The following is a 14,323-nucleotide window of genomic DNA, read 5'->3' on the forward strand; positions in this document are numbered from 1 at the left end:
TGGTGTGCCTGGAGACAACCGCGGTCGGATTGGTGGTCGTTGGTCAATTGGCAATTTGGGCTTCTGTTATCACTGGTCAAATATGAATATAGTGTTTATAGAAAACTCTCAGCACTTTTTTATACAAACTCTTTTTTTTGCAGCCAAACAACAAGTCGACTAATTAAAAAGCTCAATCAAAAGAACAGCATATATGCGTTGAGTATTTTGAAAAGGGGAAAAATGCATTTGTTTATATTATTTCATTTTCTTATTTTCTTTTTCAATAAAATGTTAAATTGTGGTTTTTGTTCTTTTTTTAGTTTAGTTGAACACTTAAACGCTTTAATGTTTATGTTTTTTTCCCAGTTCCTATTCGCTTTTAATTTAAATTTCTTGCTTTACTTCGTTTTTCTATTTATTTACTCTGTAAGAAAACATTGATAATGATCTTTAATCGATTTCTTTCTTTTAAGGAATGGTTTTAGCATTTTTGTATATTTACGTTGGTGTTTGCTGTCTTCCCGAAATGCACAAAAACAAAACAAACAAAAAATAATAATAACAATAAAGAAACGACATAGTGTAGTTTATAGTTTATAGTATTCATAAATTAATGAATATATGGAATACACACAAATCTAAATTACACAGTAAATGGCGAAAGTAGGGGAAAAGAAATCCAAAATTCATGTGGGACTAAGAACTAAACATCAAAAAAAATATAAACATTACACATATTGAGAGAGAGATTAACAAAGCATACGTGGAATACATTAAAAAATAATAATAATAATAATAATAGTAATAATAATGTTAAATTAATAATTATAATTGTGTAAATTGTAAATATCACAAGCAGACTTCACTTGCATCGTTGATAAATGTATTATGTATATATGCCTATATGCCATTTGTTATTCTTCCCTTTATAAATATGCAGTGCTTTCAATTAATTTTTGTTTGTTTTTCGTGTGTTTAATGCTCTTTGCGTCGTGTGTGAAGAAGCCCTGCCGCCGCCTCCGTCCAAGTTGAATTTGAGTTTGGTTTTTGAGTGCTTTCCCTTCGTTATTGTATAATAACTATTAACGTAATGCTTAGATTTAACTAACAATTTTGAATGAGTACAATAATTTCAACATGATCATCGTTAAATTGATTTTATGCTTCTACACTTTCCCATGTCCACACATCCCCTTGTTTCTCTGCTTTCTTCTATTTGAGTCGCCTTTGAGTTCGTTCTGTGCACGATTTGTTGGTAAACATTTATGCGTATGTATTGTGTATATACATATATTATATATACATTACATATCGAATAATGTATGCATGTTTAAAATTGACTTTTTACATTTGTCTTGCCTTTCTGTAAGAACAAAACAGAGACTATTGTGGGGCAAATCGGGGAACATGGTGTGAATTAAATATACGCTGAGGTTGGCTTAAACATATGTATATATATATATATATATTCATCTCTATATATTTTATTATATGTACTGTATGTATGTAATGAGAATCGTCGGTTCATGCTCTGCTTGATCTAAATTGGTGCCTGCTTTTGTTGCTTTATGTGCTAAGAAAGTGCCGAAAAACATTTGAAACATTTCTTATTCTTTGCTGTTAACCCTTGCCGAATACCATTGCTAGTCGTCCCTGCACAAATCAAGATATACTTTACAATATTTATGTATGTAAGAGGGCAGAGGATATGGCCAGCCAGCCAAGCTATAATCCCCGATCTAACGAAAAATGTGCAAAGTCTCGGCCCGCCTGCATGGCTTTGTAATAAACTGTGCTTCCTGCCGACGCTTCCTCGGCTCCTTTCCTTTCCCGCTCTCCATATCCTGGTCTTTGCGCCTTCCCTAGTCGCCGCTGTCCTCCCACTTGCGCTCCTCCATGATCCGATCAAAGCAGTCCGCAAGGAATGCATGCTGTAAGGATGATGGGTTCACATATATAAACATGAATTGCACAATTCTATAATGGAGCTATCAGTGAGTATAAGGTTACCCACTGATTGAGCCCCTTGGAGCTAAGTTTAAGTCAACTCACATATGGCGTGTAGACTTTGACCCAACGTGCCGGCTTGTCTGGACGATTGTACTGAAAGCAAAATGACATGGACTCCTCGTCGCTCTCGGAGCGGGTGATGCTGTCCCAGGTCAGCTCGACCATTTGCGCCTCCAACGAGCCATCCTCGCGGCATGCGTGCAGGCGAAAGCTCTTCATGCCTAGAGGTATGAAAGAGGAATCAGAAAGGGGATTTCCCTTCAGTTAGTATTGAATTAACAGCTAGGAAGTCCGATCTTGCACTCACCCACGGCGGGCACCACGTGTCCTTCCTTGCGACTATCACAGGAGCAGTGGGGAAAGACCACATCCCCGTAGCCGGGCAGTGTGCGGGCCAAGGCCAAATAATCGACCGCCTTCTTGGCGTCCTGAAGCGCCTTCAGCTCGTAGAGGCGGCCATCCGCTCGGATATTCCCACGATTCACCTCATCCACCGCCTGATAGAAGATAAAGCGACCCGCTTGCTCCCCGTCCGGCAGCGTCAGTTCCTTGGACACCGAGAACAGCCATCGGCGCACGCACAGGCAGGTAGAGGAGGCGGTGCTATAGTTCTGCACGTATAGCTGATGTGGTATCTCGTGCGGCTGCAGTTTCCGCTCGAAATTGTACTCGACGATCTCGAACAGGTAGAAATATTGCTGCGTGTAGGCGGTGAGGTTGGCGCGCTGCACTAGGATCTCCCACACAACCTGGGCGTTGGAGGACTTCTTCACCGACACCGTGCTCACCTCATGGTCGGGCAGCATCACCTTGATATCCACCGGCGCGGCGGATATATCGTCTTCGGTGTCCGTGAGAAAGTCCTGCACGGCATCGCTCTCGGCAATCACTCGGACAGCGCAGACCTTCTCCAGATACTGCTCGAGGCCGCGACGCCGTGTGTCCAGCTGCTGTTCGCTGAGCTGGAAGGGCCACTTGCCGGGTAGTTTTGGAAAGTTGAATCCGGAGAATTCCTTGCGCAGCAGCGAGTGCAGGTTGGCGAACTCCCGGTACCGACGCGAGCACAGTTGCCGACCGGCCATGTGTATGTTGAAGACGATGTAGCGCTCGCCATTCCTATTGATGATTCCGTAGTCGGGAATGCTACGCATTGGCAGAGAAACGTTTGGTATAGGTTAGTGAGAATGCTTGCGAAGGGGCTTGCTGGCAGGACTCACCTGATGGGCAGCGATCGCTTGTCCGAGTAGTCAATGTAGGAGTAACCGCTCTGATCCTCCTGCGGCTCCAAACGATCGGCCTCCTGGACGGGACCAACAAAAGAATAAAATATAACTGCCCAAGTAGTTTCATAAATATGTAGGACAACGCACCTGCTGTGTCACCGATATCACCGTGAGCGTTAGGCAATCGCCGCCGGATTTGATCAGATCCACGACCTGTTTGTGTGTGGCTCCCTCCACGCTGACGCCATTTCTGAAACAAAACAAGAGTGAATATTATTATTGTTATTATATATGTCACTATTTAAAAGGTCGTCACCGCCTGCACCGTCTCTCAAATGCGCTCAACTGTGCCAGCTGCACAGTGTGGAAAGGCAGCATTGCTCGAATGAAATCCAAAACCAGGCCAGGGTTTACAAGGACCGAATGTAGAGACTCTGTCAACGCCTCTGGGAAATTGCAGGCGTTGCCATCGACTGCATATCAATTTAAGCGAAAATAATAACACGGGGAGCCCGAGGAGCGATAATGGATGCATTGACATCGACATGGAGCTGATAAGGCGATTGGGCGATTCGGGTCAAGTTGGAACCACAACACAACGCAGCCACACATCTCGAGTGCCCAACGTATCGGATCTCCATGGGATTGAGTGCTGCACTATGCGAACCAGATAAGAAGCTGACCAGAGTGGAACAAACAAGGGAAATTCCATTCATATTCTTACTGATTTCCAGACTAATTTAATTAAAGTTCAAAGTGAAAAGTAACTGTATAGATGTATATGTATGTTTTGAGCTTGTCCATTTGCCCTACCCATATAACGTCTTTCGGAATGGTTTAGACTTAAAGCGGAGTCCTCTTGCGTGATAGATTCGGTTGCTTCTATGGTATTTTTGATTGTATCCAAAGAGAAAGAGAAAGCCAGAGGAAACTCTTGTTCTCCACTGCTTGCACATTCCAGGTAAAGCGCGGAAGAGAAAGAGAGAGAAGTTAAGGATACGGCTCAGTAGTACTGTAAGCAGCGAGTATAATTAATTTAATTCGGTATACAGATGTATTAACCTTGTGAAAACTCGCATAGGAAAGACTTCCGCATTAAAATGATTCCTTTTTTGGCTTAGTTATGGGTTTTTTTAAAACTTAATTTTTTTTTCAACTTTTTGACGCACCCACGTTTTCACTTGTATACCTTTCGTATATGCTTTATTTCAGGCTTTTACATTTCGAGTTCGAGCATAAAACTTTCACAGTATATTCTACAAATATAAAACTATATTTTACAGAAAAACAAAAACATGTTGAGCAGAAGAATAAAATTGCAACGAATTGTCTTTGATAAGCGCCAAAGCCACTCAGTATCCAAACACCAACCCCACACTGACTACCCCATCTTATTCTCCTCTCAGTCTCAGTCTCAGCGTCAGTCCCAGTCGCAGCTCCAGCTCCATCTCCTCCTCCAGCCCCAACTCCGGAGGTATCTCTGCGACTGCTGCTGCGGATTCTTTCCGGTTTGCAATTTGCCAACCGTGCCGTGCCTTGCCGTGCCGCGCGCACAAGTGAGTAAATAAATAAATAAATCGCAGCAGATATCGCCCCCCGTGTGACGCACTCTGGGCAGCTCTGGAGCCCAGCGTGACTCACATAGCGACATGGCAGAAATCCGACGACAAGACATGCCAGCGTAATGGAGGATGGAGGAATGGCACATGGGGAATGGAGACCGGAGGAAGCCTGTTTGCAATGCCAGTCAGCTTACTTGATACAAATAGTAGAAACATTGCAAAAAACAAAAAAACATCAGAAAAGACAATGACTAGATCGGGAAATATATGTATAAAGCCATCTCAAATGCATGTATTTATAGCCAAATGAGAATGCGAATGCGAATGCAAATTCCGCTCTTCTCTCCCGTAATTGTTCGGCAACTTTATATGCTTTGTATTATTTGTCGATGGTTTCTTTTCAATTTAAATTCCATGAAAAGAATTCATTAACTATTCGCAGCATGGTGGAGACCCACAGCGTGGGTGGGTGGCTCTCCCTTCAGTCAGTGTGACATGTGAAACCTCAAATTATCATCAACATTCCCATTGCCACCTCCTCGGATGGCATCAATTAAGGTCAGGAGCTCGAATGGACTTCAATTTCAATTTTAAATTGCTTTACTTTCTTAACCAGTAACCTGCACTTTAAAGCATTCATTTCAGTTCATAGCATACTTAAATTGAACATCTCATCATCATTGATTATGTAGAGTTTATATGAAAATTCCTAAAACTGAGGGCATCTGCAAATTAAAAGTCAACATATTTGCAAATTCGAATAGTAAGTTTTCTATATATTAAATGTATATTTAGATCCAGATTGTTTAAGTTGAAGCAAATCAAATAGGAATTTCTGAAATCCAAATATTTATTGTGGCAACTCTTTAAAAGTAAAAAATATGACTACCTAGCCGCTCCGGGTCATTCGGGTTACGGATTATGTCCTACGGATCACGTGTTCTGATTCAAAGTTTATATTTCATTTACCTTCGACACGTTCGACTGATTGGAACACAAATGTAATTCCATTAACGTGGAAATAGAGACCGAAATCGGAATCGGAATCGAAAATTAATTAATCTCCGACAGAGACTTGACATGAGTATTTAAGAAGTGTCCTTTCATTACTTAATTTTCCGTCTCGTTTCTGTTCAATAATGTCCCTGTCCCTGTCCCTGTCATTCTTGAACGTTAGTATATTTCTGGCTCAGTCCAAGCGAAACCAAAAAGTGAAACCTGAAAACATGGAAACCAGAAACCTAAAACCGCCACAAAGCGAACGAATGAACCCAGGTCTGTGCCCAGGTCTAGGAAATGCGGAAATGTGGGCCAGCCAGCCAGCAAGCGAGGCAGTCGAGCAGAGCAACCGAAGCAACAACATCCAGTCCAGTCCATCCAGTGACGTAACCCTATTGATTATTGTTGGGGCATATGCCCCAAACACACGACAACAAAGGCAGCAACAGCATTGACACAGAACCAAACCGCAAACACAAATTCGTGGCAACTAAAAAAAGCACTCGAGGGGAGGACTTCAAGGCAAAGTTATCGGCCCTACGATACCTAGCACTCTTTATGAATTTTTTTCCCGCTTGTTATACGCCAGCAGGGTATTATCATTTCAGTCAGAAGGAGTCGTTTTCGACCCTATAAATCATATACATATATTCATGATCAGCGTCAAATTTTAACAAAAAAATGTTAAAGAGCAAACGTCGGCTTAGTTAGTAGTTAGTAGTTAGCTTCTTTTCTTGTCTTATATTATAATCTTGCCTAGAGAAGCAGTCACCCAAAGACTCGATTAATAAATGGATTCGAAAGAACTATTCAGTTAAGTATTTCAATTAGATTCGCTCTTTCTCCCTTTCACGCTTTGCCTGCAATTCACAAACAGTACGAACTAAATAGAAGTTTAGCTGCTCGCTGAAAGAGCTTCAAGTTTTCCTTTGCGATGTCATGAGAGAATTTCTTTTCTGGAAATATTCCATAAGGAAGTATCTGCAGAGACAATTTAAAAACTCCATATACCACGCACACGTTTCGCTCCACGATGATTCATATGATGGGACAGAGAAGTTTATATGCTGGTTACAAATCAACTAATGACCCTTCCAATAGCTCAGGCCGTATGCCACACTGCACTTTCAGTTTGAGAATATTGCCTACAACATCGCGCGTGTTTAAAATCTTCCGTACTTCCCAACACTAAATTAGAAATTTGAATTGTTTACTTAAACTTGCGCCTATTGGTGATGGGAGCCAAAGAAGGGAAATGAAGAAAATCAGAGAAAGTTCAAAATGTGAATAATAAAAGAAGGCTAAGATGCATCCGTACCACTCCGCCTCAGAAGGCCTGCACGTTTATCTTCAAATACCCTAAAATAGAATAAGGCTTTATGCTATTATACATATATTGGTCACTTCACATATATTTTGGTAAGCTCTGCCACTAGGTTTTACTTAAGTATGCACTATAAATAATGAAGCCTGTTAGGACCATTCAAAAATGTTTAAATATTCTTTACATACTTTTAGAATACTGTATTTCCGCTTTTCGCTGACATTGCCCCAACCCAGGGCAGACCTAAATAATTTATAATCCCCATTGATCGGAACCGACAACCTTAGAGGGCACCGCCCACATTTTGCAGGGCACAAAACAAGCTTGAGTACAATGTTAAGTGGCCCGAAGGACAGGAGATGAGGGTGATGAAGAGGAGATTGCACAAAGGATGCAGATGGATTGGCTAAGGACTGTCTGGGATCCGGCGGGTCCTCAATTATGTCGTGTATTCAGAAGTATCCGGCTGGTGCCCCTGAATTGCTTTTGGGTGTCTCAAAACGGCGTCAGCAACAGCAAAATGCAACAAGAGGGAAAGCTAACTTCGGCGTACCGAAGTTTGTACACCCTGGCAGATTGTAATTCGCTCATTAATAATTAATTCAATATAAATTATATACTGAGGTGTGTATAAAAGACTATCTGCAAAGTTTCATTTAGATAGCCTTGAAACTGAGGGACTAGTTTGCGTGGGAACGGATGGACAGTCAAACATGGCTAGATCGATGGACGATAAGGTAAACAATTACTTAGTGAATCAAAGTTCATTCACAAAGTAAATGCATTATTTTGGTGGCCCATTTAGGCCACCGTAAAGTTGTTCCTTCACCAGACACTAAGTCATTTGCTTAGTACGTAATTCATGACCCATTTTCTCGTTGAAATGAATTAGTTAATTTATTGAATGTAATTGGCTTAATGGGGTGTGAAAATTTCGTGTTTTCAAAGGGACATGGCAAATTGATTCAACTTAATTGCCCTCTGAGAGAGAGGGTGAATCTATGACTTGATTAGATTAAGTCATTTTTCGCCACTTTGTTCATTGAGAATACAAACTTTCAAGAGGTTTGTAAGGACGGACGGACAAGTAACAGAGGGCAAGGCATTGTCGCATAGTCGCATTGCCAAATAATGCCAATTAAAAATTTGGTGGCATAAAAGCTCTACAGGTTATTCTTCTAATCAACAACAAAAGTTAATTTCCAGATTACGGTTTGTATATAAACCCTTGCAATTCCAATCCTCGCCTAATCGAAAACTTATCCGGAGCAATCTCAGTGCGGGTAGACCGTCGAGTTGGAACCAATTGAGATTCAGCGGTAATCTAATCTCAAATGTGACCAAGCGCACCGCCAGTTCTTTGTCCAGCGGCTGCAGTCCGTAACTGAAACGATGGTCACCAAGTTGCTTCTGCTGCTGCTGCTGCCGCTCCTCCTCCTGGTCATAGTATCCAGACCAGGGTCGAGTGCGGCCCTGGAGTGCTACGCCTGCGACTCCGCCGAGAACGCAGAGTGCGCCACGCGTCCTGGCCAGCAACTGGAAGTGGAGGAGTGCTCGACGTCTGGGGACGAATGCGTCACTTCGATTTCGGCGGGCTTAACGCGTCGCGGCTGCCTGGGGCGTTTGTATCCGAATGGCTACTGCGCCGCTCCCTGCGACAAGTGCAACACGAGTCTGTGCAATCGCCACGTCTATCCCACGGATCGCCTGAGGTGCTACCAGTGCAGCGGAGCTGAATGTATCGATGTGACGAGCAGGCCGCAGTTGCTGCTGCCCTGCCCGGTTTACCGGGAGGACGACAGGTGCTACACCAACGTGGTCCATCTGTCCAACACGCTGCGTGGTTGCGAGCATACGAATCTGCCCACAACCTGTCCGCATGTTTGCCTCAAGTGCAACTACAACGGCTGCAATGCGGAGAAGACCGTCACGGAGACTCGCTGCCTCCAGTGCACCCACAACCGACTGGCACCCAATCCGGACTGTCTGCGGGACCAGGGCCCGGCTACAGGCCCAGAAGATCAGCCAAAGTGCTCGCTGAGCAACATCACGGTGACGCACTGCACCAACAAGGTGATGTACGGCCACCGCGAGAACTGCTACACGCACCGCAACACCCAGACAGAGGTTCTGCAGCGCGGCTGCTCCACAACCATGGGATTCTTTCCCACTGGCGACCTGAGCGAGTGTCACGGGGAGCTTTGTAATGCCAACTGCCAGGACATAGCCTGTGCCGTGTGCAACTCCACGGCGGATCCAGGCTGTCGGTCGGGTCGCAATCTGCCAACGGCAAAGTGTGCTGCTGGCACCACGTCCTGTTATTCCTGCGAGCAAGGTTAGCAGGATTACACCATACATTACATTCTAATTCCTCATATTGTCTTCGGTTAGAATCAATAAAGTTAGAAGTAATAAAGTCAATAAACTAGTATTGGGTTCTTAGTGCATATCCACCGACTTGTACAAATCCTCGTCAATTAGTTCTCAGTAAGACATGTACATTTCTATCGTTCTCTTTCAAATACCCTATGTTCAGGGGACTGGAATGCTTATCAGATCCCTTCCATAATAAACTTCCCCCTTTATGTGCCTGCAGATACCTTCCTGCGACGTGGCTGCGCGGATGAAGATTTCGCACCTTCCCCCGTGGGCGAAAGCTGCCAGCTGTGCCGCGATGCCGACTCCTGCAACCGCTTCTCCGTGCGCACCTGCTACCGCTGCAATGCCCAGGATCAGGGTCAGGATCAGGAGGACTGTGGGGCCATGGAGCTGCCCACACTGATGACCACCAGCAACTGTTCCGGGCCGACAGAGCTATGCGTCAGCACGGTGGTCAGTCGACTGGACGGCATCTATACGGTACGCGGATGCGCCGGAGAGGTGCCGGAGTGCTCGGCCAATGATCCGTACTGTGTCCGTTGTAACGGAAGCCTGTGCAACAACTCTCCCACTTTATGGCGTCAAAAGCAGCTGGATCGGACGGACCTGGGCCTGGCTCTGCCCAACGATGGCTGGTGGTCACTCGTCCAATACTGGTGGACCAGGAGGCTTCGATAACGTTAGTACTGGATTCCTTGGATAAGTACAATGCTGATAAGGGAGTTATGAACGGATGTTTAAGGAGAACGCCCCCGCAACAACGACATAACATAAACACGTTCTGATAACGAATGCGCTTAAAAATAGCAACAATGGAGACAAATATACAAATTAAATGTATCGCTTTCGGGAAAATAAACTGAAAGATTGGACGTATTAGAAATATTCTCCTATTCATTTAAAACTTCATAATTCATTTTATATTTTTTGAACAAATTTATGAACATTTTTTTCTCTCCTTTCGCCTGATGGTGCTGATCAAGAATCTAAGTAACTATGAGCAGTAAGTAACTCTGAACAGTAAGTATCTATGACCAGTAAGTAACTATGATAAGTTAATATCTATGACCAGTACGTATGTATGATCAGTTACTGACTTTGAACACTAAAAAACAATGACTTGCAACTTTTGAACACAACACATTTCTGAAACGTGGCCGGTAGCAGTCACTTCGTTCCGGGGATGTTAGAACACAGTTGGGAATCATAAGCACATGTGCGAGATTTGTTTTGAACAAATTTAAACCAAGCTATTTGAATGAAACTATGGAATTATTTTTCTATATAATTTTACAAGTATATAAATCGGAGCATGGCGAATCGGTGGACTATATATATATACATATATATATATATATATATATATATATATCTGACATAGGAACAATCGGACGATTTATAGAACTAAGATCAGTAATTAACTATGACCAGTAATTAACTATGAGAAGTAAGTAACTCTAAACCCTAAGCAGTAAGTAAATCTGAACCCTAAGTATCTATGACCAGAAAGTAGCTATGACCAGTAAGTATGTATGTATGATCAGTTACTAACTTTGAACACAGAATAACAATGACTTGCAACTTTTGAACACAACACATTTCTGAAACGTGGCCGGTAGCAGTCACTTCGTTCCGGGGATGTTAGAACACAGTTGGGAATCATAAGCACATGTACGAGATTTGTTTTGAACAAATTTAAAGCAAGCTATTTGAATGAAACTACGTAATTATTTTTATACCCTTGCAGGAATGATCGGAAAATTTTTACAAAAAAAATTTTAACTTTTTCAGTTTTCAATAGAATTGGATCAAATTTGAGATATAACCATTTTCCTATACTGTACAATTCTGCATAAAATTTCATGAAAATCGGACTATTATATCATATAGGTGCCATACAAACGATCGTTTGATGTAGAGGAAAAATGCAAATCTTTGAATGTAAAACTGAAAATATAATATGTATAGGTGAATACAATGAAAGCAGGTATTACTTCATTGTTTTTTAACACAAATATATATCATTTATATTGTATGGTTTTTTATTCATAGAAGTTCTATCTACAAGGGTATATAAACTTCGGCGTGCCGAAGTTAGCTTCCTTTCTTGTTCTATATAATTTTCAAGTATATAAGTCGGAGCATGGCGAATCGGTGGACTATATATATACATATATATAGCTGCCATAGGATCGTTTGGAAAATTTTAGGAAAAAAAAATTACATCTTTTCCAGTTTTCTACAGATTTTCATGAAATTTAAAATATATGTATAACTAGTTCAAAAATACATTAATTTCGACACGGAATCCCGTTCTGTGGTAGTTTTCAATAGATTTATAAATCTGCATACTAAATTTAAAATTTACAAAATTTGAAATTTTTTAGTCGATATTTCGACATTTGCATATGACAATTTATTCTACAATTCAAAACCTAAAAACTCATAACTAAGCTAAAAATGCATTAATTGCAATTTGGAAAGCTGTTCTGTTCTAGTTTTGAATAGGTTAATAAATCTGCATAATCAAATTTCATTTTTAAAGTATTTCAATTTTTGTCGATTTTTCAGATGATGTCAAAAAAAGGTTGAAAAAATATTGAAAAAAAAATTAAAAATTAGTTTCCATCCTTTATGCCTAGAAAGATTCGCCTGTTTATCCTGATTAAGAATATATATGGAATATAGGGTCGGAAATGACTCCTTCACTGTGTTTCGAGCTTCCGACTCAAATTAGAATACCATTTTTTTAGTCGATATTTCGATATTTGCATATGAGAATTTATTCTACAATTCAAAACCTAAAAACTCATAACTAAGTCAAAAATGCATTAATTTCGACAGGAAAGCCCGTTTTATGCTAGCTTTGAATAGGTTAATAAATCTGCATACTCAATTTAAAGTTTACAAAATTGGAAATGTATTTATTTTTTTAAATTTTAACTGAGAAAATTTTAACAAAAAAAAATGCCAAAAAAAAAATGTTCTCTCCTTCATTTCTAGAAAGATTCGCCTGATGATGCTGATCAAGAATCTAAGTAACTATGAGCAGTAAGTAACTCTGAACAGTAAGTATCTATGACCAGTAAGTAACTGATAAGTTAATATCTATGACCAGTACGTATGTATGATCAGTTACTGACCTTGAACACTAAAAAACAATGACTTGCAACTTTTGAACACAACACATTTCTGAAACGTGGCCGGTAGCAGTCACTTCGTTCCGGGGATGTTAGAACACAGTTGGGAATCATAAGCACATGTGCGAGATTTGTTTTGAACAAATTTAAACCAAGCTATTTGAATAAAACTATGGAATTATTTTTCTATATAATTTTACAAGTATATATATCGGAGCATGGCGAATCGGTGGACTAGGAACAATCGGACGATTTATAGAACTAAGATCAGTAATTAACTATGACCAGTAATTAACTATGAGCAGTAAGTAACTCTGAACCCTAAGTATCTATGACCAGTAAGTAGCTATGACCAGTAAGTAGCTATTACCAGTAGGTAACTTTGATCAGCAAGTGTCTATAACCAGTAAGTATGTATGCATGATCAGTAACTAACTTTGAACACTAAATAACAATGACTTGCAACTATTGAACACAACACATTTCTAAGACTTGGCCGGCAGAAGACACTTCGTTCCGGGGATGTTAGAACCAGTTGGGAATCATCAGCACATGTGCGAGATTTGTTTTGAACAAATTTAAAGCAAGCTATTTGAATGAAACTATGGAATTATTTTTCTATATAATTTTACAAGTATATATATCGGAGCATGGCGAATCGGTGGACTAGGAACAATCGGACGATTTATAGAACTAAGATCAGTAAATAACTATGACCAGTAATTAACTATGAGCAGTAAGTAACTCTAAACACTAACTATCTATGACCAGTAAGTAGCTATTACCAGTAGGTAACTTTGATCAGCAAGTGTCTATAACCAGTAAGTATGTATGCATGATCAGTAACTAACTTTGAACACTAAATAACAATGACTTGCAACTATTGAACACAACACATTTCTGAAACGTGGCCGGTAGCAGTCACTTCGTTCCGGGGATGTTAGAACACAGTTGGGAATCATAAGCACATGTACGAGATTTGTTTTGAACAAATTTAAAGCAAGCTATTTGAATGAAACTACGTAATTATTTTTCTATATAATTTTCAAGTATATAAGTCGGAGCATGGCGAATCGGTGGACTATTTATATACATATATATAGCTGCCATAGGATCGTTTGGAAAATTTTAGGAAAAAAAAATTACATCTTTTCCAGTTTTCTACAGATTTTCATGAAATTTAAAATATATGTATAACTAGTTCAAAAATACATTAATTTCGACACGGAATCCCGTTCTGTGGTAGTTTTCAATAGATTTATAAATCTGCATACTAAATTTAAAATTTACAAAATTTGAAATTTTTTAGTCGATATTTCGACATTTGCATATGACAATTTATTCTACAATTCAAAACCTAAAAACTCATAACTAAGTCAAAAATGCATTAATTTCGACAGGAAAGCCCGTTTTATGCTATCTTTGAATAGGTTAATAAATCTGCATACTCAATTTATAGTTTACAAAATTGGAAATGTATTTATTTTTTTAAATTTTAACTGAGAAAATTTTAACAAAAAAAATGCCAAAAAAAAAATGTTCTCTCCTTCATTTCTAGAAAGATTCGCCTGATGATGCTGATCAAGAATCTAAGTAACTATGAGCAGTAAGTAACTCTGAACAGTAAGTATCTATGACCAGTAAGTAACTGATAAGTTAATATCTATGACCAGTACGTATGTATAATCAGTTACTGACTTTGAA

At 40.3% G+C, this 14,323-nt stretch overlaps 2 protein-coding genes across 5 annotated transcripts in view; one reads left to right on the top strand and one right to left on the bottom strand.

Annotated features, from left to right (window-relative positions):
• Positions 1-203: 203 nt before the first annotated feature.
• Positions 204-14,323, bottom strand: part of Snx27 (sorting nexin 27) — a 43,191-nt gene continuing 29,071 nt past the window's right edge. Inside the window, exons 1-8 of one of the 4 annotated variants that reach the window (XM_086839850.1) lie at positions 4,278-4,471; positions 4,029-4,159; positions 3,532-3,893; positions 3,363-3,465; positions 3,210-3,292; positions 2,300-3,135; positions 2,035-2,213; positions 204-1,913 (exon numbers count right to left, since the gene is read on the bottom strand). In XM_086839850.1, the coding sequence (XP_086695976.1) occupies positions 1,845-1,913; positions 2,035-2,213; positions 2,300-3,135; positions 3,210-3,292; positions 3,363-3,465; positions 3,532-3,593 (1,332 nt within the window). In that variant the 5' untranslated portion in view covers positions 3,594-3,893; positions 4,029-4,159; positions 4,278-4,471 and the 3' untranslated portion in view covers positions 204-1,844. Of the gene's footprint in view, positions 1,914-2,034; positions 2,214-2,299; positions 3,136-3,209; positions 3,293-3,362; positions 3,466-3,531; positions 4,163-4,277; positions 4,472-14,323 lie in introns of those variants that run through there. The other 3 variants (XM_086839848.1, XM_086839849.1, XM_020951254.2) reach the window with 3 other exon arrangements.
• On the top strand, positions 7,524-10,362 carry LOC110183069 (uncharacterized). Its single transcript, XM_086839862.1, has 2 exons — positions 7,524-9,435; positions 9,697-10,362. The coding sequence occupies exons 1-2, from the start codon at positions 8,493-8,495 to the stop codon at positions 10,155-10,157; spliced, it is 1,404 nt and encodes a 467-aa protein (XP_086695988.1). The 5' UTR covers positions 7,524-8,492; the 3' UTR covers positions 10,158-10,362.

This window comes from Drosophila serrata, unplaced genomic scaffold (assembly GCF_035046125.1).
Source record: "Drosophila serrata isolate PLE 108 unplaced genomic scaffold, ASM3504612v1 contig_378, whole genome shotgun sequence".
Classification (NCBI taxonomy): Eukaryota; Metazoa; Arthropoda; class Insecta; order Diptera; family Drosophilidae; genus Drosophila; species Drosophila serrata.